Source organism: Mycothermus thermophilus (assembly GCF_041956435.1).
Source record: "Mycothermus thermophilus strain CBS 625.91 unplaced genomic scaffold VTJ04scaffold_2, whole genome shotgun sequence".
Classification (NCBI taxonomy): Eukaryota; Fungi; Ascomycota; class Sordariomycetes; order Sordariales; family Chaetomiaceae; genus Mycothermus; species Mycothermus thermophilus.
Window position 1 is genome coordinate 2,135,198 of NW_027191428.1, and position 20,426 is coordinate 2,155,623.

The following is a 20,426-nucleotide window of genomic DNA, read 5'->3' on the forward strand; positions in this document are numbered from 1 at the left end:
CACCAGCAGCAACCCTGGATGTAAGTTACCCAAGTTGAAACCTGAGGGTTGGGGTTAGCTGTGCATCACCGGCACTGGACCCACCGAAATTCTGGACCCACATTGGCAGGCCGAAGCTGCAGCAGCATCGCGAACCGCGACTTCACTTGTTCCGTCCTCAACATTTTCCATCTTTTCGCAAGTTTCTGCCTCCTCAAGGCACCCAGTCCATTCCCATCATAAAAACCACCGCCGGCCCCGAATTCAATGCGAAGGTCCGGCAACAGATTGTACGTCGCATAATCCACCCCTCAATCATCAGGATTGAGACTGGGTCACCCACCACTTGGCCGGCGACCAAGTGAAGAACGCGGCGGCGACATCGAGCTCGACCAAAGAAAATTGATACCATCCCTTTCGCCATCCATCCGAGATACCCAACCCCCCCACCGCCAAAATGTCCGACTACTACCGCGATGTCTCGCAATACAAATACTCGGCCATGTCCAACCTGGTCCTCCAGGCGGACCGTCGCTTCGTCACGCGGCGAACCGACGAGCCCACGGGGGACCCGGAGTCGCTGGCCGGCCGCTTGACCATCAAGGACATGGGCACCCGCGTGTCCAGGGACACGGCGCCAAAACCCAAGAAGACCAGCGCCATGCCGGACGTGGAGCGCGGGAGCTTGCGGGACGGCGCCGACATCTTCCAGAGGCAGCAGAAAAGCAAGCTCGACACCGCCCGCGGAGGCGGCATTCTGTCGGGCGCCGACGCCCTGATCGAGGGTATTCGCTACCGTCCGCGGACCCAGCCCACGCGCGAGGCTTTCAACGTCATCCTGACCATCGTTGCCGAGCACCTTGGCGATGTGCCCCACGAGGTCGTGCGCAGCGCCGCCGATGCGGTCCTAGAATACCTCAAGGACGACGACCTCAAGGATCTCGACAAGAAGAAGGAGATCGACGACATCTTGGGTGTTTCGATGAGTCCCAAACAGTTCAACGAGTTGATGAATCTTGGCAAGAAGATCACCGACTACGACGCCCAGGACGAGGACGAGGACATGGAGGACGTGAAGCGCGCTGGTGAGGAGGACATCGAGGGTCGGCAGGGCGTGGCGGTCAATTTTGAGAACGATGAAGACGAAGACGGCCTGGTCGATGAAGTCCGTGACGAGTCATCCGAGGATGAATACGTTGAGGACGACGAGGACAACGCCCCAGAACTCCAGGAAGTTGCCGACGGGGACGCAGGGCAGGAAGGCGAGGAGGAAGAGGTCGGGCTAGCGGAGGGCGAGGCCATGGTTATTGATGCCGTACCCGACGGCAAGGACAAGACACAAGACAAGTACTTTGTGCCGGCGCGGGATATCGACGCCTACTGGCTACAACGTCAGATTGGTCGGGTGTATCCTGACGCCCACATCCAGCACGACAAATCCGTACAGGCACTCAAGATCCTCTCCGGAGAGCCTGACGAACCCGATGGCCCCGAGAAGCAGCTCCGCGACATCGAAAACGACCTCATGGAGCTCTTCGAGTATGAGCATCACGAGCTCGTGCAGAAGCTGATCGAGAACCGCGAAAAGATTGTGTGGCTCACTCGGTTGGCAAGAGCCGAGAATAAGGAGGAGCGAGACACTATCGAGCGCGAGATCGCGTCCGAGGGCCTGAGGTGGATCCTTGACGAGCTGCACGGCAAGACCGATGCCCAGAAGAAGCCCAAGCTGGAGATCAAGATGGACATCGACAAGTCGGCGATTGCGGCCCAGGAGGCTCCGAAGCAGGAGCGCTCTGATGGTCGCCTGGTTGGCGGTTTGCAGCCCAAGAGAATCATCAACCTGGAGAACCTTGTCTTCGACCAAGGCAACCACCTGATGACCAACTCGAAGGTCAGGATCCCCGAGGGGAGCAAGAAGCGCACCTTCAAGGGCTACGAAGAGATCCATGTTCCGCCGCCCAAGCGTCGCACCGACCCCAGCGACCAGCTCATCCCAATCACGGACATGCCCGAATGGGCCCGCCTGCCCTTCAGCTCGACCAAGAACCTCAACAGGATCCAGTCCAAGTGCTATCCCACCGCGTTCCTGGACGACGGCAACATGCTCGTCTGCGCACCGACAGGTAGCGGTAAGACGAACGTCGCCATGCTGACCATCCTTCGCGAGATCGGCAAGAACAGGAACGAGCGCGGCGAGATCGACCTGGACGCGTTCAAGATTGTTTACATCGCCCCTCTCAAGGCCCTGGTCCAGGAACAGGTCGGCAACTTCGGCAAGCGGTTGGAGCCGTACGGCGTCCGCGTCGCTGAGCTCACCGGTGACCGCCAGCTCACCAAGCAGCAAATCGCCGAGACCCAGGTCATTGTGACGACGCCCGAGAAGTGGGACGTCATCACCCGGAAGGCTACCGATTTGTCATACACCAACCTGGTTCGGCTCATCATCATCGACGAAATCCACCTTCTGCACGACGACCGTGGTCCGGTCCTCGAAAGCATCGTTAGCAGGACGATCCGCCGAACCGACCAAACCGGAGAGCCCGTGCGTATTGTTGGTTTGTCGGCCACGCTGCCCAACTACCGCGATGTCGCTAGCTTCCTCCGCGTCGACTTCGAAAAGGGCATGTTCCACTTTGACGCTTCGTACCGGCCTTGCCCCCTGCGCCAGGAGTTCATTGGCGTCACGGACAGGAAAGCCATCAAGCAGCTCAAGACCATGAACGACATCACTTACCACAAGGTTCTCGAGCATGTCGGCCAGAACCGGAACCAGATGCTCGTGTTCGTGCACTCGCGGAAAGAGACAGCCAAGACGGCTAAGTACATCCGCGACAAGGCGCTCGAGGAGGATACCATCAACCAGATCCTCAAACACGATGCCGGCACTCGCGAGGTCTTGAGCGAGGCTGCCAACTCGGTCCATAACCCCGATCTCAAGGATCTCATGCCGTACGGGTTTGGCATCCACCATGCCGGCATGAGCCGCGAGGACAGGACCGACGTCGAAGATCTGTTCGCCAGCGGCCACATCCAGGTTTTGGTGTGCACGGCAACCCTGGCCTGGGGTGTGAACCTGCCCGCCCACACCGTCATCATCAAAGGCACCCAGGTCTACTCTCCCGAGAAGGGTAGCTGGGTTGAGCTCAGCCCCCAGGATGTGCTTCAGATGCTCGGCCGTGCGGGTCGTCCTCAGTTCGACACGTACGGAGAGGGCATCATCATCACGACCCAAGGCGAAATCCCCTACTACCTCTCCTTGCTCACGACGCAGTTGCCCATCGAGAGTCAGCTCGCGAGCAAGCTGGTCGACAACCTCAATGCCGAGATCGTTCTTGGCAATGTCCGGACCCGCGACGAGGGTGTTGAGTGGCTTGGGTACACGTACCTGTTTGTGCGCATGCTCCGGTCGCCGGGCCTGTACGGCGTCGGGCCAGAGTACGAAGACGATGTGGCCCTGGAGCAGAAGCGCGTCGATCTGATCCACTCGGCCGCCATGGTGCTCAAAAAGTCCAACCTCATCAAGTACGACGAGAAGACGGGCAAGATGCAGGCGACAGAGCTGGGCCGCATCGCCTCGCATTACTATATCACCCACTCGTCCATGGACACGTACAACAAGCTGATCCAGCCGGCCATGAACGACGTCGAGCTCTTCCGCGTTTTTGCGCAGAGCGGCGAGTTCAAGTACATCCCGGTCCGTCAGGAGGAGAAGGTCGAGCTGGCGAAGCTTCTGCAGCGCGTGCCCATCCCGGTGAAGGAGAGCATCGAAGAACCAACGGCAAAGATCAACGTGCTCCTCCAGGCATACATCTCACGCCTCAAGCTCGAAGGCCTGGCCCTCATGGCCGACATGGTCTACGTCACACAGTCCGCGGGGCGCATCCTGCGCGCCATTTTCGAAATTGCGCTTCGCAAGGGTTGGGCCTCGGTGGCCAAGCTGGCCCTGAACCTGTGCAAGATGGCCGAGAAGCGCATGTGGCCTACCATGTCGCCGCTGCGTCAGTTCCCCAACTGCCCCGGCGAGATCATCCGCAAGGTGGAGCGCACCGAAGTACCCTGGGAGAGCTACTTCGACCTGGATCCTCCCCGCATGGGCGAGCTGCTCGGCATGCCCAAGGCCGGAAAGACCGTCTGCAACCTGGTGGCCAAGTTCCCGCGGGTCGATGTCCAGGCCCACGTCCAGCCCATCACGAGATCCATGCTGCGCGTCGAGCTCACCATCACGCCCAACTTCGAGTGGGACGTCGACGTCCACGGGCTGTCGGAGAGCTTCTGGATCGTTGTGGAGGACTGCGACGGCGAGGACATCCTCTTCCACGACCAGTTCATTCTGCGCAAGGAGCACGCTGAGGCCGAGTCGAACGAGCATATTGTCGACTTTGCGGTACCCATCACAGAGCCGATGCCGCCGAACTACTTCATCTCGGTCATCTCGGACCGCTGGATGCACTCCGAGACCCGCGTAGCCGTGCCGTTCCACAAACTCATCCTGCCGGAGAAGTTCCCGCCGCACACGGAGCTGCTCGACCTCCAGCCGCTGACCGTCTCGGCGCTCAAATCCAAAGAATATGCGGCCCTGTATCCTAGTTGGGAGCGCTTCAACAAGGTGCAGACGCAGACGTTCAACTCGCTCTACAACACGGACAACAACGTCCTTGTCGCGGCACCCACGGGCACCGGCAAGACGGTGTGCGCCGAGTTCGCGCTGCTACGGCACTGGGCAAAGCGCGAGCCCGGCCGCGCTGTCTATATCGCTCCGTTCCAGGAGCTGGTCGACCAGCGATTCCAGGACTGGGAGAAGCGCTTCTCGGGACTTCGGGGCGGCAAGGATGTGGTGAAGTTAACGGGAGAGCTGACGCTCGACCTCAAGCTCCTCGAGAAGGGCGACCTCATCCTCGCCACTCCGCTCCAGTGGGACGTGCTGTCGCGGCAGTGGAAGCGGCGGAAGAATGTGCAGTCGGTCGAGCTGTTCATTGCCGACGAGCTGCACATGATCGGCGGCTACATGGGCTACATCTACGAGATCATCGTGTCGCGGATGCACTACATCCGCACGCAGACGGAGCGGCCGATGCGCATCGTCGGGCTCAGCGTCTCGCTCGCCAACGCTCGCGACGTGGGCGAGTGGATCGACGCGCGCAAGCATGACATTTACAACTTCAGCCCGCACGTGCGGGCGGTGCCGCTCGAGCTGCACATCCAGTCGTACACCATCCCGCACTTCCCGTCGCTCATGCTCGCCATGGCCAAGCCGACGTACCTCGCCGTGACTCAGCTGTCGCCAGACCAGCCAGCCATCATCTTCGTGCCGAGCCGCAAGCAGACGCGGGCGACGGCCCGCGACATCCTGACGGCGTGCCTCGCGGATGACGATGAGGACCGGTTCCTGCACGTTGACGTGGACCAGATCCGCAAGCTGCTAGAGCGGGTGCAGGAGGAGGCGTTGGCCGAGGCGCTGTCGCACGGCGTGGGGTACTACCACGAGGCGCTGAGCCAGAGCGACAAGCGCATCGTCAAGCACCTGTACAACAACGGGGCGATCCAGGTGCTCATCGCGTCGCGCGACGTGTGCTGGGAGCTGGATTGCACGGCGCACCTTGTGGTGGTGATGGGCACGCAGTACTTTGAGGGTCAGCAACACCGCTACATTGACTATCCGATAAGCGAGATCCTGCAGATGTTTGGCAAGGCGGCGCGGGCGTCCAAGGACGGGCGCAGCCGCGGCGTACTCATGCTGCCGGCGGCCAAGCGCGAGTACTACAAGAAGTTCCTCAACGAGGCGCTGCCGGTCGAGTCGCACCTGCACCAGTCGCTGGCGGACGCGTTCGTGACCGAGATCAGCACCAAGATGATCGAGTCGGGCGAGGACGGCATCAACTGGGCGACGTTTACCTACTTCTACCGGCGGCTGCTGGCCAACCCGAGCTATTACGGCCTGTCGAATCCAACGCACGAAGGGCTGAGCCAGTACCTGTCGGACCTGGTGGAGGACACGTTGCAGGAGCTTTCCGAGTCGCAGCTGATCGAGCTGGACGAGGAGGAGGGCACGGTGGCGCCGCAGCATGCAGCCATCATTGCGGCCTACTACAACATCTCGCACTACACGATGCACACGTTCCTGCTGTCGCTCACCCAGAAGGCCAAGCTGCGCAACATTTTGGAGGTGGTGACGGCGGCGACCGAGTTCGAGACGATCCAGACGCGGCGGCACGAGGAGGCGATCCTGCGGCGCATCTACGACAACGTGCCGGTCAAGGCGGGCGACCAGATCGCGTTCGGGTCGCCGCACTTCAAGGCGTTCGTGCTGGTGCAGGCGCACTTTTCGCGTATGAGCCTGCCCATCGACCTGGCCAAGGACCAGGAGGTGATCCTGACCAAGCTGCTCAGCCTGCTCAGCGCGGTGGTGGACATCTTGTCGTCGCAGGGCCACCTCAACGCCATGTACGCCATGGAGATGTCGCAGATGGTGGTGCAGGCCATGTGGGACCGCGACAGCCCGCTCAAGCAGATCCCGCACTTCACGCCGGAGGTGATCAAGGCGGCCAACAAGCACGGCATCAGGGACATTTTCGACTTTATGGAGAAGATGAACCCGGAGGAGAACCCCAACTACGCGCAGCTCGTGCGGGATCTGGGGCTGAACCAGCAGCAGCTCGCGGCGGCGGCCAACTTTACCAACAACAAGTACCCGGACATCTCACTCGAGTTCGAGGTGGAGGACCCGGACAACATCCGGGCCGAGGAGCCGGCGTACGTCAAGGTCAGAATCGAGCGGGAGGTGGACGAGGACGAGGACGAGGACGAGGAAGAGGAGTGGGACGACACGGTGCACGCGCCGTTCTACCCGGGCCGCAAGTCGGAGAGCTGGTGGCTTGTGGTGGGTGAGGAGAGCACGCGGTCGCTGTACGGCATCAAGCGGGTGCAGGTGGGCAGGAAGGGCAAGAACGAGAAGCTGGAGTTTTCGATCCCGACGCCCGGGAAGCACGATCTCAAGCTGTTCCTCATGAGCGATAGCTACGTGGGTGTGGATCAGGAGCCGGGGTTCTCGGTGGTGGTGCAGGAGGGGATGGATGTGGATGAGAGTGAGGAGGAGGAAGAGGAGTGAGAAAGGAAGGAGGGAACGGAGGATCCTTCTGGATATGGCACCTAGGTTGTTTGTTTTTGTTAGATGTATCTATCTATGGCAAGCTGTTTGGGAGAAGGGATAATAAGATACAAGATTTGGTCTTTGTTCGACTCGATGATGGATCTAGGGGCAGAGATGAGCTGGGGACTCGAGAGATGAGAGTGTCGTTGGTCGGGTTCCTGGCGTCGGAGAGGTGCGTCTCATGCACGCGGCGGCGCAAGTCGACGGCTCAGGTCGGGGCTGGTGGTGGTGGTCTCGCCTCCCACAACAGCTCCCTGCCGCCAGGTGGCAGGAAGGTTCCTGAGGTTCCTCCAGGTCGGTTGGTGGCCATTCCGGGTTTCCGTTCTCCCAGATGAAGCTCCCTCCCTGTTTCTCGGGTCGGGTCCATCTCTCTCCACCACAACAACTCCGCTCTGCGCCAACCCCAGAACCCCGGAACTCGTATCTCGTGAACAAAGGACCTGGATCGGAGGGCCTGTCGTCCATCCGTTCTCCTCCCCGCCACAGTAGCACACAGTACGGGGAGTGACAGGTGAGGCTCGCCTTGCCTCTGGCTTGCCTTGCCCTGCCTTGGCCTGGCTTACTCTGACTCGTCCTCACTGTCTGCCTTTTCCCCGTACCTTTCTCCTTCGTCCTCCACAACAATTCTCAAATCAAGAGATCAACAACAAGGCGAACATTCCGTCGCCGCCAAGACGCTCGGGCCAGCCACTCGCGACCATTGTCGCCATTCAAAATAATTCCTCTCTCTTCTTGTTCATCATCTTCTTCCAGCCTGTGCATCTCGGTGCATCTGCATCTCCAACCCTTTCCCCCGGCGACCCAAGTAACCGGCGAAATCCGCTTTCTCGCCAACCCACTCCATCCAATACAACGCAATCCAATCAATCCCATTCATTCTCGAGGCTGCGCGGCGCCCAGGAATTGTTTTCCTTTCTTCCTTTTCCACAACATCCTTCACCCGACTTTTTCACTTCTCCTTCATTCCACCCACTCGCAACCCAGCCTCTTCATCATCACATCTGTTTTTTGCTCATCACCGGCGCGCAGCAACCGGGGTGCAGGAAATATACCGAGTGCAAAAAAAGTCGCGTTGCCCGCGAAACTCCATTAGGCTACGCGCGCTGCAACGCGTCTCGGGCCAAGGTTGCTTAGCTCGAGAGAGAACAAGTCTTGGGTCCGCTTCGCCGCCCATTTTTCTGCAAGGGCCAAAACAACATCTCGTCCAACCGGGACCAACCAACCTCAACAACCATCCTTGACTAAACCAACCAAGCGGCCGCCCGCCCATCATCAACCAACTTCGTCAACAATCTTACCACACATCGCCAACCTTTGACGAACCTCGGGCGCCCTCTTTTCTCATCTTCCCGAATTCTCCGGCTTCGTCGCGTTCCGAGAAGCTTTTCTTTTTCCCGTTGCGCATCCCATCGCATCGCAGCGCCCATTTCATCATCGATTGAGAAGAAAGAACTAAGTAACAACAACAACAATCGTCATGTCTGGCGACAAGAGCCCTGCCAGCCCCCCTCCCGCCGAGGGCGGCGCGAAGTCTGCCGTCGAGGACAAGAAGGCGGCTGCTGCCGACAAGCCCGCCGACGATGTCAAGGATGAGAAGCCCGCCGCCGCCGCCGAGACGGAAGCTGCGCCGGCTGAGGAGAAGAAGGACAAAGGTTGGTGGTGATGTTTCTTTGGTTGTTATTCAAGATGTCTCGTCGCCCGACGCGTGTTGCGAGATGCATTGGCCCCAATTCCTTGCCTGCGACATGCTGACGATGGGTTATTTACCGCTACAGATGATGACGCCGAGGAGAAGCCTGCCGAGGAGGAATCGAAGCCTGACGCCGAGAAGACCGATGATACCGCCGCCGCCGAGGGCGAGGGTGCCGAGGGCGATGATGCCGACAAGTCCGCCGATAAGTCGAAGCAGCTGCCGCAACGGCGCAAGTCGGTCAGCGCCGGCGGGGCCAAGGGCAAGAAGCTCAACAAGAAGCAGTCCAAGCAGCGCGTGCTGCACCTCGACGCCAAGCCGGGCGATTACTATTTCGTCAAGCTCAAGGGCTTCCCCGCGTGGCCCGTGATTATCTGCGACGAGGACATGCTGCCGGCCTCGCTGCTCAAGACGCGCCCCGTCACGGCCAAGCGCGCCGACGGCACGTATCGCGAGGATTATGCGGACGGTGGCAAGAACGTGGCGGATCGCACGTTCCCGGTCATGTATTTGCATACGAATGAATTGTGAGTGTGTTTGGGTGTTGTGTGGTGGATCTGTCCAATTCAGGTCTGGGCTTGGAGTAGCTGTCTGTTTGCTAACCATGATGGACAACAACAGCGGCTGGGTACCAAACACGGAGCTCATCGACCTCGATCCCGCCACCGTCCTCGACGTCAAGCTCGACAAGATGCGCAAGTCGCTGCAGGCCGCGCACCAGCTGGCCGCCGCGCAACATCCGCTCTCGTACTACAAGGAGGTCCTGCAGAACTACCAGGAGGAGCTGATCGAGCAGGAGAAGGCCAAGGCCGCCAAGGCCGCCACGCCCAAGGGCAAGAAGGGCAAGGCTGCTGCTGAGGCGGCTTCTGCCGAGGCCGAGGACGAGGATGTCGAGATGGAGGACGCTCCCGAGGAGGATACCACATCCAAAAAGACTAAAAAGAGGAAGGCTGAGGGCAGTGCTGAGGTGGGTGTTTTTTTTCCGGGTCTAGATGGATGATTAGATTGGACGTGGCTGGCTGACGCTTTGCTTGTTCACACTACAGACCCCCCAGCGCGCCGATTCGGTTAAGAAGCCCAAGATCAAGCTGACGACGAGCTCGACGCCCAAGGCCGCCAACGGGGCCTCGGCGACTCCCAAGTCCAGCGGCAAGGCGAGCGAGACCAAGTCTACCAAGTCCTCCAAGTCGAAGAAGAAGGATACCTCGGAAGATAAGACCGCCGCGGCGTCCAAGGAACCCACGCCCAAAGAACCCTCGCTCACGCCCGAGGAGCGGCATGCGCGCAAGGAGAAGGAGGTGTTGTTCCTGCGGCATAAGTTGCAAAAGGGCCTGCTCACGCGCGACCAGGAGCCCAAGGAGGAGGAGATGGAGCTCATGAGCAACTACATCACCAAGCTGGAAGGGTTCCCGGACCTCGAGGTCAGCATTATCCGCGCGACAAAGATCAACAAGGTCCTGAAGGCGATCCTCAAGCTGGACAACATCCCGCGCGAGAGCGAGTTCAAGTTCAAGGAGCGCAGCCAGGTGTTGCTGGATAAGTGGAATAAGCTGCTGGCTGTGGATGGCGGGTCGGCGACACCGGCGGCGGCGGCGGCGGCTGGGGAGGCCAATGGGAAGAAGGCGAATGGGGTGGAGAAGAAGAAGGAGGAGGAAGAAGGGGAGGGGAAGGAGGAGAAGGGGGAGGAGGTGAGTTAACCTGCTTGCTTGCTTTCTTGCTTTTCGCTGGGTTTTTGGCTGTGTTTTTGATGCTGACGACGCACTTGTTTTGCAGAAGAAGAGCGAGGAGGCTGTTGAGGCGGAGGCGTAAAGAAGACGACGCCTTTGATCTTGCGGACAACAACAGCAGCAGCGGCAGCAACAGCAGAAGGTTTGTTTGGGTGGTTCACCTACCTACCTACCTGACCCTGGGGTCCGTGGAGTGTGGGCTCGGATCCTGCTCTCTCTATACCTGCCTACCCTGCTGCCTGCGCTTGTTGATAACAGCAGATCGGATGTCGCGGAAACAAGGATGGCGAGTGTCGCGGAGGCATGGTAAACGTCGCGGAAGGGAAAGAACAGGGAGGCCAGACATGGAGTGGTACAGATAGGGTAGAGGGGTGGTGATGATGCGGTGCTTTATTCCTCCTTGTTTTTCTTGTTTTTTCCGTTTTCTTTTTTCTCAACCCGAGTGCACGGAGCAAGGTGATACTGATACGTAGTGTGTGACTGGCTAGGTAGGTAGGTCAGGCGGTAGCTAGGTTTTGTGTTATGTTTTGTTTTTTGTTTTTAGGTGAGGTGAGAAGTGCAAGTTGAGATGAGGTGGACTCGGGACTGGACTAGGTACTACTACTCTCTGGTGTTTTTTGTCGTTTTATATTTGTATAACAAGACACATTACATCACATCACATCACATCACATCACATCACAAGAGACATGTCACACACCAGCAGCGGCAGCGATGATTTTAGGACAGTTGGGAGCATTGCCTTGTTATAAAAGAGAATGGGGACGGCGGAGATTAGGAGATGGGTTAGGTGGTAAGTGAGGTTGGGAGATGGATTGTTTTTATCTCGCTCTATGGGGTCTTGGGTTCTCGTTATTATCGGTATTGCGTTGAGTTACCTACCTAGGCACTCATTGGGCTTTTCTTTTTAAATCGATGGGTTTGTCTTTTAAGTTTCTTGATTCTGATGCGTGCAATGGAGTGTGAATGCAAAGGCCCAACTGGACCTCATTATCTGACCGTAAAGGTGGGATTTATTCCATGCCCCATACAAACCCAAAAGATTTTCAGTTCCATCCTGCTCTTTAATTTTCCATTGTCAAAGCATTCACCCCTTTTGACTTCAACCTGGAAGTTGGTTGTTGTCAACAAACCTGGACAGCCTGCTGCGCCACAGTTAGAAGCAGAGAGTTAGTGGCGTTGATGGTCTTGTGCATGTGGCTAGTGCCTGCCAACCGCGGTCACCGCTTACCTCACTTTCAGCCGACACTTACACGTCTATCTCAGGGGACATCAACACGCGCGACGATCCGCGATACACAGCACAAAATGGCGAGCAGTGAATTGGTTGACGCGTCGTTTGAAGTGGAGGATCATAGGGTATGTTTGCTTATTTCTTGACTGAAGTTTATTCACATCATCGTCATCATTGTTGTTATTATCAGCGCCTCGACTCACCCCTTATTCACTGTGAGGGACGCGTTTATTGAGGATGACAATGACAATGGCAATGCATCCTCAAATGAAACAGCAAGAGATATGAAATGACCAGAACCAATTACTGACCATCGCACAGGCAGCATTCATCTTCGAACCCCCCACAACCACCAGCATCAACAATTCAACCGACCATGTCGGCACCACCGGGCGCTCGGCAAAGCGGCGGAAGGTTGAAGCATCAACTTCATCATCATCATCATCCAAAAAGCATCGCCGTCCCCAACAAGGGCAAAAACTAGAGACCGAGGGCGACAGTGAGGGTGATGTGTCTGCTGCAGGAGTAGACTTCCCCGCCCTCTTTGCCGGCGCAGAAACCCCCGCCGCAGCCCGCCTGCGGAAGCAGCTGTTTGAAGAAATCTGGCCGCTGCTGGAGAAGAGGATTGATCTGGTGCTGAGGCAGGCGAATAAAAGTACCTTGGAGGAGGTTGCGGGGTGGTTGGGGGGAAGGGGTGGGGAGGTACAGAGGTGAGTCCCTCTCTTCCTTTATTTTTACAATTTGTCCACTATGGCTGGCCGGATGGATGAATGCTGACTTTGATACGCAGGGACAAACTCACCTCGGCGTTCATTATCACCGGCCCCAACATTGCCGCGCAGGATTTGTTGTTTGAGCAGCTTGCCGAGCGGCTTTGTGTAGGGGATGGGGATGAGAATGAGGAGGAGGAGGCGCCGCCGAGGTTTGTCAGGCTGAGAGCGTCAGACGCGCCGAATTTGAAGGCGGCGTTGAGGAAGATTATTCGGGACGCGAGTGTTGGTGGCGAGGAGGAGGGGGTTGTGGAGGTTGTTAAGGGGGTGAGTACCTACCCTACTCACACGTCTCCGAGGTTGGAGAGGTGATGAGGAGATGGATGCTGATATTGTGATGTGTGGTGCAGGGGAAAAAGTACCTCGACTACGACCTCGAAGCGCTGCATGTTTTCCTCCGCCAGCACCAGACGAAACGCGTGGTGGTTGCGTTTCAGGACGGCGAGGCGTTTGAGAGTGCCGTCTTGGGGGATTTGATATCCCTGCTTCAGTACGTCTTTCTTCTACTTACACTTCTCTCGGGTGCTGTTTTACATGCTAACCTTTCTATCCAGCTCCTGGCGCGACCGCATCCGCTTCGACCTCCTCTTCGGCATCGCCACCTCGGTCGAGCTCTTCCAGGCCCGCCTGCCCAAGTCCACCGCCCGCCAGCTCTACGGCGCCCAATTCGACGTGGTCCAAGCCGGTTCCGTGCTCGACGGCGTCGTCAAAACCGCCGTCGCCTCCACCCACGCCGCCCTGCGTATCGGACCAACACTCCTGCGCACCCTCGTCGACCGCCAGCGCCACCACGTCGCCGGCATCCACGCCTTCGTGGCCTCGCTCAAGTATGCCTATATGTGCCACTTCTACGCGGATCCGCTGAGCGTGCTACTGGCGGGCGAGGACCGCTTGACCCGCGCCCTGCTGCAGCCGGAGCATCTGGAAGCGGTGAGAACGTTGGATTCGTTCAAGGCCGAGGTCGAGGCTGCGGTGGAGGCTCGCCAGCTGAGGCATGCGCGGTCGCTGATCGAGGAAGATGAGTACCTTGCTACCAAGATCCTCGAAAACGGGCATAGACAAAAGGAGTATTTGCTGCGTCTCCTGCGGTCGCTGCAGCTCATCACCGCCTCGGGGCTGGCGCCGGTCGGGTTCACCGACCTGTACATCCTCGCCCTGGCTGAGGGCATCGACGTTGTGCAATCCTCCTCCGGGACCATCCCGCTCGAGGATGCCGTGCGCAAGCTCGGCCCGGAAGACTTCCTCTCCCTGACCACGCGGCTGCTCACCGCCATCGAAACCGGCAGTCCCGAGCTCGGTCTTGAGGGCTGGACCCGCGACGCCGAGGACCTGGTCACTGCATTGACCGAGCTGCACGACGAAGTCGACGCCCTCATTGCGCGCACAACAAAAACAACAAGTCCACCCTCAAAAGCCGCTACTCCGCGGCCAGCCGGATCCTGCGCACCACCGTCGTGGCGCAAAAAGTCCAGCTCAGCCGCGACGACGCGACCCTGACAGACGAGGACCGCGCGTTCACGCAGGCCATCGACAACCTCTGCGCGCTGCTGGTCCAGCACGTCCGCTGCGAGCCGCTCGCCGAGCAGTTCCTCCACGAGGCCTGGACCTTCGACGACCCGCGCGCCCCCTACCGCGACGTGTTTTGCCCTCGCCCGGGCGCCGTCTTGGCGCGCGCGCTGGCCCGGCCGCACGACTACCTGGCGTGCAAGTGCTGCTGCGGCGTGGAAGGGAAGGAAGATCATAAGAATGTGCCGGCTGCCTCGGTGCTGTATCGCCTGTATCTGGAAGCGGGGGGGTTGGTGAACGTGGCGGATTTGTGGGCGGCGTATTACGCGTTTGTTGGAGGAGGAGAGGAAGAAGAAGAAGAGGAAGGTGGAACGGAGGAGGAGCGTAAAGCGTTGGTTAAGTTCTACCGCGGCCTGGCGGAACTGAGGATGATGGGCTTTGTCAGGCCCAGTCGGAGGAAGGCGGATCATGTTGCCAAGGTGAAGTGGCTCTGAGTATGAATGGCTCCTGGGAAGGGCGGTCGAACAATGGAGAGGGGGTAACGGATGGACGTCGGACCGGATTCGGGATGGGTGAGTTCCGAACAGAGGGATTGTTCCTGGACGAGGGGGGTCAAAGAATTCAGGGGTTGGTGCGTTATTGTTGTTCATTGTTGAGGGTGTTTGTGCTGAGACAATGCCTTGCTTCTCTGTCCTCAAGACAAGAGGGTGGTCAAAGGAGGCGTTCTTTGTTGCGGGGAGTAAAGATAGACTGTATCACAGACAAAGAAGGATGTGTGGGTAGACTGGGCACGGGGACAGCATAGAGGAAACATACAAAACCGGACATGGCCCCTGTTTTTTCTGTCGTTTTTGGTCAGTCTCCAGACACAGACTAGACAGACATCCACAGACGTTGTGACGAGAGACGGCAGAAGACAGAATATATTTCGACTGCCGGCGTTGACTTTTCTTCTAACTAATACTATTCCGACCCAACAAGCCGGCTTGTTTAATAATAACAATAATTCTGCTTCTCTTGAGTCTATATCACATCCTTTTGCAAGCAATCCACCACCTCTTTTTATCTACCTACTTGCCTGATCGAGTTCACTGACCAACTCTTGAGGTCACTACTCCAAATCCACAACTACCGACGTTCTCCTTGAGTACGAAACACAACAACCGCCTCAACCAAGCACCAAAGAATAGAAAAGATGGAACAACCCCAACAGCCCCCCTCCCCGACAACCCCCTTCACCCCCATCTCCCCTACTACCACCATCAGCAGCTCTACCACCAGCACTACCAACACTACCAACGACAGAACCACCCGCCCCCTCCTCACCCTTTCTACCACCCAAAACTCCAAACTCTCCCCCACCTTTCTCGCCAAACTCCAGCACCTCTCCACCCCGCTGCACCCCCTCGTCCAAATCACCACAGGCCAAATCCACCCCTCCTTCCCGCGCACGTTGCTCGCCTTCTGGCTGCTGACCGACGCCGAGCTGGACGACCTGGCGCACTTTTACCACCAGCGCACTCCCGGCCCGTGGACGGGGCAGTATCCGTGTCCTGTACCCTGGCGGAAAGAAGGAAGGGCGATGAGCACGGAGCAAAAGAGGAGGAGGTTCGGGCGATTTATTGGCCTGCGGGGGTGTGAGTCGCCTGTAGAGGATGGGAGGCATATGGATGGGGATGGGGATGTGGAGATGATGACGATGGTGAGTGAGGAGGTGAGGGAGATGGTGGGGAGGAGGAGCGAGGAGGAGATTTGGGCGGCGGCGAGGCGGGAGAGGGAGAGTGAGGATGAGGTGGAGGAGGTGAGAAGGAAGATGGGGTGGTATTATTAGTATTGGGGTTATTGTGGTCTTGGGATTACCTCCTTGGCCTTAGAGTAGAGGGATGTAAGTGAAATGGTATGTCGTACGTCGCCGGTTGATGTCTTGAGTGGTGTGATATTTGTTGAGCAAATTCCTTATCATGATTACTGTAGCCTTGCAAGTCGTATCGGATCACCAACAAAACAAACTTCAAGAGAGACAACAAGTCTATCATGGATGGGTAGGTAGATATAACATAGCCCAGACAGCAAGACCACACCAGTAGCCAGATCAAGCTCGCGCTGTCAAGCCCTGGGAGAACGAAGCAAAACCCGACGAACAACGAACCCAGATGTTTCAATCACCCAACGCCATGCACCACTCAAGTAATATATATGCGTCAGCCAGCCAACCAGGCCCCAGACGTCCATACCCCGACGATTCGTACTATACAAAGACGTGGTTACCACGGTAATGGTAGTGGAAGTGGAAGTGGTAATTGTGGTAGAAATGATTTCCTTTTTTCTGTCTTCAAAACACGATCCGTGCCCGCTTCCCCCTCCGAACAGAACGGCTAGAACCCTATTTCTTGCCCTTCTTCTTCTTGGAGGCGGCTGATGGGGTGGCCGGGGCGGAGGTGGTGTCATTGGTGTCGACCAAGACAGCGTCGTCTTCGCTCTTGGTTGTGGAGGCGGCCTGGGACTGATGGGACTGAGAGCCCTTCTCGGAAGCAGCTTCCTCAGCGTTGTTGTCGGCTGGTTCCTTGGTCACATCGTTCTGGAGAGTGGCGCGGCGCTTCTCCCACCACTCCTTGTCGGCCTCGGCGTTCTGCTCGATCTCGGCCAGCCGGTCGCGCAGGACCTTGTTGGCGGCGATCTCGTTGGCGGTTTGGAAGATGATTTGACCCCAGCCGGGAACAAGGGCGTTGGCCTGTGCGGAATAGAGTTAGGGATGGCAAGAGAACAACGGGAAGACTCCCAGACTCACCTCCATGACGACGTCACGCAGCTCCTCCTCCATCTCTTTCTCGGCGCGCAAGAAGCGCTGCCACAGGTCGTCGCCGACGCTACCGCGCTGGAGCAGGGTGCCGCAGGCCTGTTTGGCGGTGCGGATCTGGATGATGCGGTGGATGTCCTCAACAGCGCGGCGCAACAGGGCGGCGCGGATGACGCTGTCGGGAACCTTGGGGGCCTTGTCGGAGCCTTCTTCAGGTTCCATGTGAAGAAGCGAGAGGTAGATGTTGCGCTGGAGGTGAGGGCCGAACCATGGGGCCAGGTTGGCGCTTTGGACTGGAGGGGAGGAGTAATGTCAGCAGGCTTGCTTTCTTGATTGTCTTGAGATCTGGATCGGGGTATATCTGTCACGCACCGGCTTTCCTCTTGCGATAGACGGTGGAAAAAGTCATGAAGGTGCCGACCAGGACGGCCAGGTAGGCCAGGGGCAGCAGGAGGCCCCTCCAATTGATGTCGAGCATGGCGATGGAGGACAGCTAGAGGAATGCCCTGGCGTTGGTGGTGGGTTGGCGCTGGGAACTTGTCGAGGGCGCAGACGCCGAGGGCGTGTTAGTGATGGGAGGTAGATAGATGTAGACAGAGTGTACAGTACAAGGTGGAGGGAAAGTCGAGGGTTGTCGAGGGTTAGTTGGTGTTCTGTCGACTTGTCCACTAAAAAGTGCAGCGCATTCCGGCAGCACGCGGCAAGTCGACTCCAAGTGGTGTTTCCTGCCCGAAAGAACAGCTGGACAACTTTTGGGTCTTGGCAACGGCACATCCCAATCCCTGTCATTCTTGTCAAGATCTCTATATCGGGGCACTAGTCTCCACGATATGCATCTACTGCATTCCACTGCCAAGGTGGGGCAATCCCAGCGAACGTGGGGCGAGGGGCACCTCAGCTGCCAGCTGCCTGACGGTGACCTCAGTGAGCTCCATGAGCCTGGAAGCTCCAGCATGGTACGGAGTACTCCGGAGGTATCTCTTGACTTCCAAATCCAGGCAGACCACCACTGACGACACCAACCTCATCTACTGTGTACAAGTACCACCATTGGGTTCAAAGCCAACCCTGGAACCTTGGGATTTTAATACCAAACCACCACTTTCTCTCTTCCACCTCTACCTCTGCTTCATCCACAAACCAACTTCCCTTATCCACCCTCCACCTCCAAACAACCACCTGAAGCCACCACCATGCTGGTCCGAGTTCGTGCCCCCGATGGCATGTTCCGCCTAACGGTGGAAAAAGAAACCACCTTTGGCGACATGATCCAGCAGGTATTATTACACAGAATCACCTCCTCCCCCAAGTCCCAACACTAACCCGACATCTCCAGCTGCTCCCCAAGCTTCCATCCACCGTCGACCCCAAGTCCATCACCCTCTCTAACCACCCATCCGGCCATGATTCAAAACGTGTTGGCGAGATTGCCCAGTTCAGACTCGGCCAGACAGGGTTAAGCCACGGTGACCTCATCTTCGTCAACTACAAACACCAAGAAGCCGAAACAAACGGTGCTTCTAGTGCAGCTCCTACATCCCTCACCTCAACCACAGCACGCCTCAACGGGAAACCCATCCTCCCCGCCGAAGACCACCCCATCGACCCTCCCCCCAATACCTCCGGCGACCGCATCAGGAACCCCTGGGAAGTCGTGCGCCAGTCGCCCCTGGACGACCGTTTGGACAAGAAGGATGGCAAGATTCAGCGCAAGAAGGACTCCAAGATGTGCCGGCACGGCCCCAAGGGCATGTGCGACTACTGCATGCCCCTCGACCCCTTCGATGCCAAATACCTCGACGAGAAGAAGATTAAGTACATGTCGGTCCACGCCTACATGCGCAAGATCAACTCGGCCACCAACAGGCCCGAACTAGGCGCCTCCTTCATCCCCCCGCTCGTCGAGCCCTACTACCGCGTCAAGCGCGACTGTCCGGCCGGCCATCCCCAGTGGCCCGAGGGCATCTGCAGCAAGTGCCAGCCGAGCGCCATCACCCTGCAGCCGCAACCTTTCCGCATGGTCGATCACGTCGAGTTCGCCTCCCCTCAGATCATCGATCGCTTCCTCGATGCTTGGCGTCGCAGCGGCTCTCAACGTCTGGGCATCATGTACGGCCGTTATCTCGAGTACGATGTCGTGCCTCTCGGCATCAAGGCCGTTGTTGAGGCGATCTACGAGCCTCCCCAGGTCGACGAAGCCGATGGCGTGTCCCTCAACCCGTGGGAGAACGAGAAGGAGGTGGATGCCGTCGCTCGGAACTGCGGCCTTGAGCAGGTCGGCGTCATCTGGACCGACCTGCTGGACGCAGGGAAGGGCGACGGCAGCGCCGTCTGCAAGCGCCATTCCGACTCATACTTCCTCGCCGCCCAGGAGATCGTCTTTGCAGCCCGGTTGCAGGCCCAACACCCCAAGCCGAGCAAGTGGAGCGACACGGGCCGCTTCGGCTCCAACTTTGTCACCTGCGTAGTCTCGGGCAACGAGAAGGGCGAGATCTCCATTTCGGCGTACCAGATGTCCAACGACGCTGTCGAAATGGTCAGGGCCGACATCATCGAGCCCTCCGCTGACCCGGGCATTATGTTAGTGCGGGAAGAGGAAGAAGACGACGGTTCTCCCAGCAAGACCCGCTACATCCCCGAAGTCTTCTACCGCAGGATCAACGAGTACGGTGCCAACGTCCAAGAAAACGCAAAGCCCGCATTCCCCGTCGAGTACCTCTTCGTAACCCTCACCCACGGTTTCCCTGACACCCCCAAACCCCTGTTTACCGAAATCAGCTTCCCCATCGAGAACCGCGAGTACATCGGCGAGGCTCAGGAGGTATCTGCCGTCGCCAAGGTCTTGCGCCCCGGGCGGAAAGACGACAGCTTGCCCGTTTCCGATTTCCACCTGCTCTGCTACCTTCACCAGATGAGCGTTTTGTCTAAGGTACGTTTTGCTCGAACCATCCCAACCTCCATGTGACGCCTCTTACGCTAACTGTACCCTCTTTTTTTTTTTTTTTTTCTTACTCGCTGCAGGACGAAGAAGCCCTCCTCTGCCGCGTCGCTACCCAGCACGACCTCGCCGAGTCCTTCCAGCTGCGCTCCACCACGGGGTGGCAGACCCTGCTCATGATTCTGCAATCCACCGGTGAGAGACCCTCCAAGAAGCGCCCCTGGCGAGATATATCGCCCGCACCACCACCTTTGTCTTCTTCTCCATCGTCGGCCACCTTGTCGGCCGACACGGGTGGTGGTGGCGGCGGCATCAACAATCACAGCTCTTCCTCGGGAGACGTTCGGGAACCGCTTGCTAAACGTCTTGCTGCTTTCAGGCTGACCGCTTCGCCCCGTCCGTCCTCGCCGGGTTGAGTTCTTGGTTTGATTTGAGGTTCCGAGTTAGTTGTGGTGGACAGTGGACCGTTTCTCGGTTCGGGTGAATAATGTGGGTAGTTTTCTTTTCCTTTGTGTTTCACTTTGGGTGGGGGGATATGGTTCAGGGAAGAGGGGAGGGATGTCAAGGCATGGAGGCACGGAGGCATGGAGGAGGGGGAGGAGATAATTCACTTTTTGTTTTTCTTTTAGGTTTCTAGT

At 58.1% G+C, this 20,426-nt stretch overlaps 7 protein-coding genes across 7 annotated transcripts; 5 read left to right on the forward strand and 2 right to left on the reverse strand.

Moving 5' to 3' along the window:
* Positions 1-436: 436 nt before the first annotated feature.
* Positions 437-7,084, forward strand: VTJ04DRAFT_2928 (uncharacterized protein; the record flags this gene model as incomplete). Its single annotated transcript, XM_069360771.1, has 1 exon — positions 437-7,084. The coding sequence occupies one exon, from the start codon at positions 437-439 to the stop codon at positions 7,082-7,084; it is 6,648 nt and encodes a 2,215-aa protein (XP_069221449.1).
* Positions 7,085-8,215: 1,131 nt separating this feature from the next.
* Positions 8,216-8,561, reverse strand: VTJ04DRAFT_2929 (uncharacterized protein; the record flags this gene model as incomplete). Its single annotated transcript, XM_069360772.1, has 2 exons — positions 8,216-8,304; positions 8,450-8,561. 2 exons carry the CDS (start codon positions 8,559-8,561, stop codon positions 8,216-8,218), a joined length of 201 nt encoding a protein of 66 aa, XP_069221450.1.
* Positions 8,562-8,603: 42 nt separating this feature from the next.
* Positions 8,604-10,625, forward strand: VTJ04DRAFT_2930 (uncharacterized protein; the record flags this gene model as incomplete). The annotated part of the gene is made up of 5 exons (XM_069360774.1): positions 8,604-8,778; positions 8,902-9,343; positions 9,438-9,783; positions 9,863-10,504; positions 10,590-10,625. The coding sequence occupies 5 exons, from the start codon at positions 8,604-8,606 to the stop codon at positions 10,623-10,625; spliced, it is 1,641 nt and encodes a 546-aa protein (XP_069221451.1).
* Positions 10,626-11,498: 873 nt separating this feature from the next.
* Positions 11,499-14,547, forward strand: VTJ04DRAFT_2931 (uncharacterized protein; the record flags this gene model as incomplete). The annotated part of the gene is made up of 7 exons (XM_069360775.1): positions 11,499-11,549; positions 11,810-11,902; positions 12,099-12,487; positions 12,568-12,814; positions 12,898-13,037; positions 13,102-13,879; positions 13,948-14,547. 7 exons carry the CDS (start codon positions 11,499-11,501, stop codon positions 14,545-14,547), a joined length of 2,298 nt encoding a protein of 765 aa, XP_069221452.1.
* Positions 14,548-15,248: 701 nt separating this feature from the next.
* VTJ04DRAFT_2932 (uncharacterized protein) lies at positions 15,249-15,884 on the forward strand (the record flags this gene model as incomplete). The annotated part of the gene is made up of 1 exon (XM_069360776.1): positions 15,249-15,884. The coding sequence occupies one exon, from the start codon at positions 15,249-15,251 to the stop codon at positions 15,882-15,884; it is 636 nt and encodes a 211-aa protein (XP_069221453.1).
* A 552-nt stretch (positions 15,885-16,436) lies between these two features.
* Positions 16,437-17,328, reverse strand: VTJ04DRAFT_2933 (uncharacterized protein; the record flags this gene model as incomplete). Its single annotated transcript, XM_069360777.1, has 3 exons — positions 16,437-16,784; positions 16,842-17,143; positions 17,223-17,328. The coding sequence occupies 3 exons, from the start codon at positions 17,326-17,328 to the stop codon at positions 16,437-16,439; spliced, it is 756 nt and encodes a 251-aa protein (XP_069221454.1).
* Positions 17,329-18,043: 715 nt separating this feature from the next.
* VTJ04DRAFT_2934 (uncharacterized protein) lies at positions 18,044-20,172 on the forward strand (the record flags this gene model as incomplete). Its single annotated transcript, XM_069360778.1, has 4 exons — positions 18,044-18,127; positions 18,187-19,779; positions 19,872-19,983; positions 20,168-20,172. 4 exons carry the CDS (start codon positions 18,044-18,046, stop codon positions 20,170-20,172), a joined length of 1,794 nt encoding a protein of 597 aa, XP_069221455.1.
* Positions 20,173-20,426: the final 254 nt, after the last annotated feature.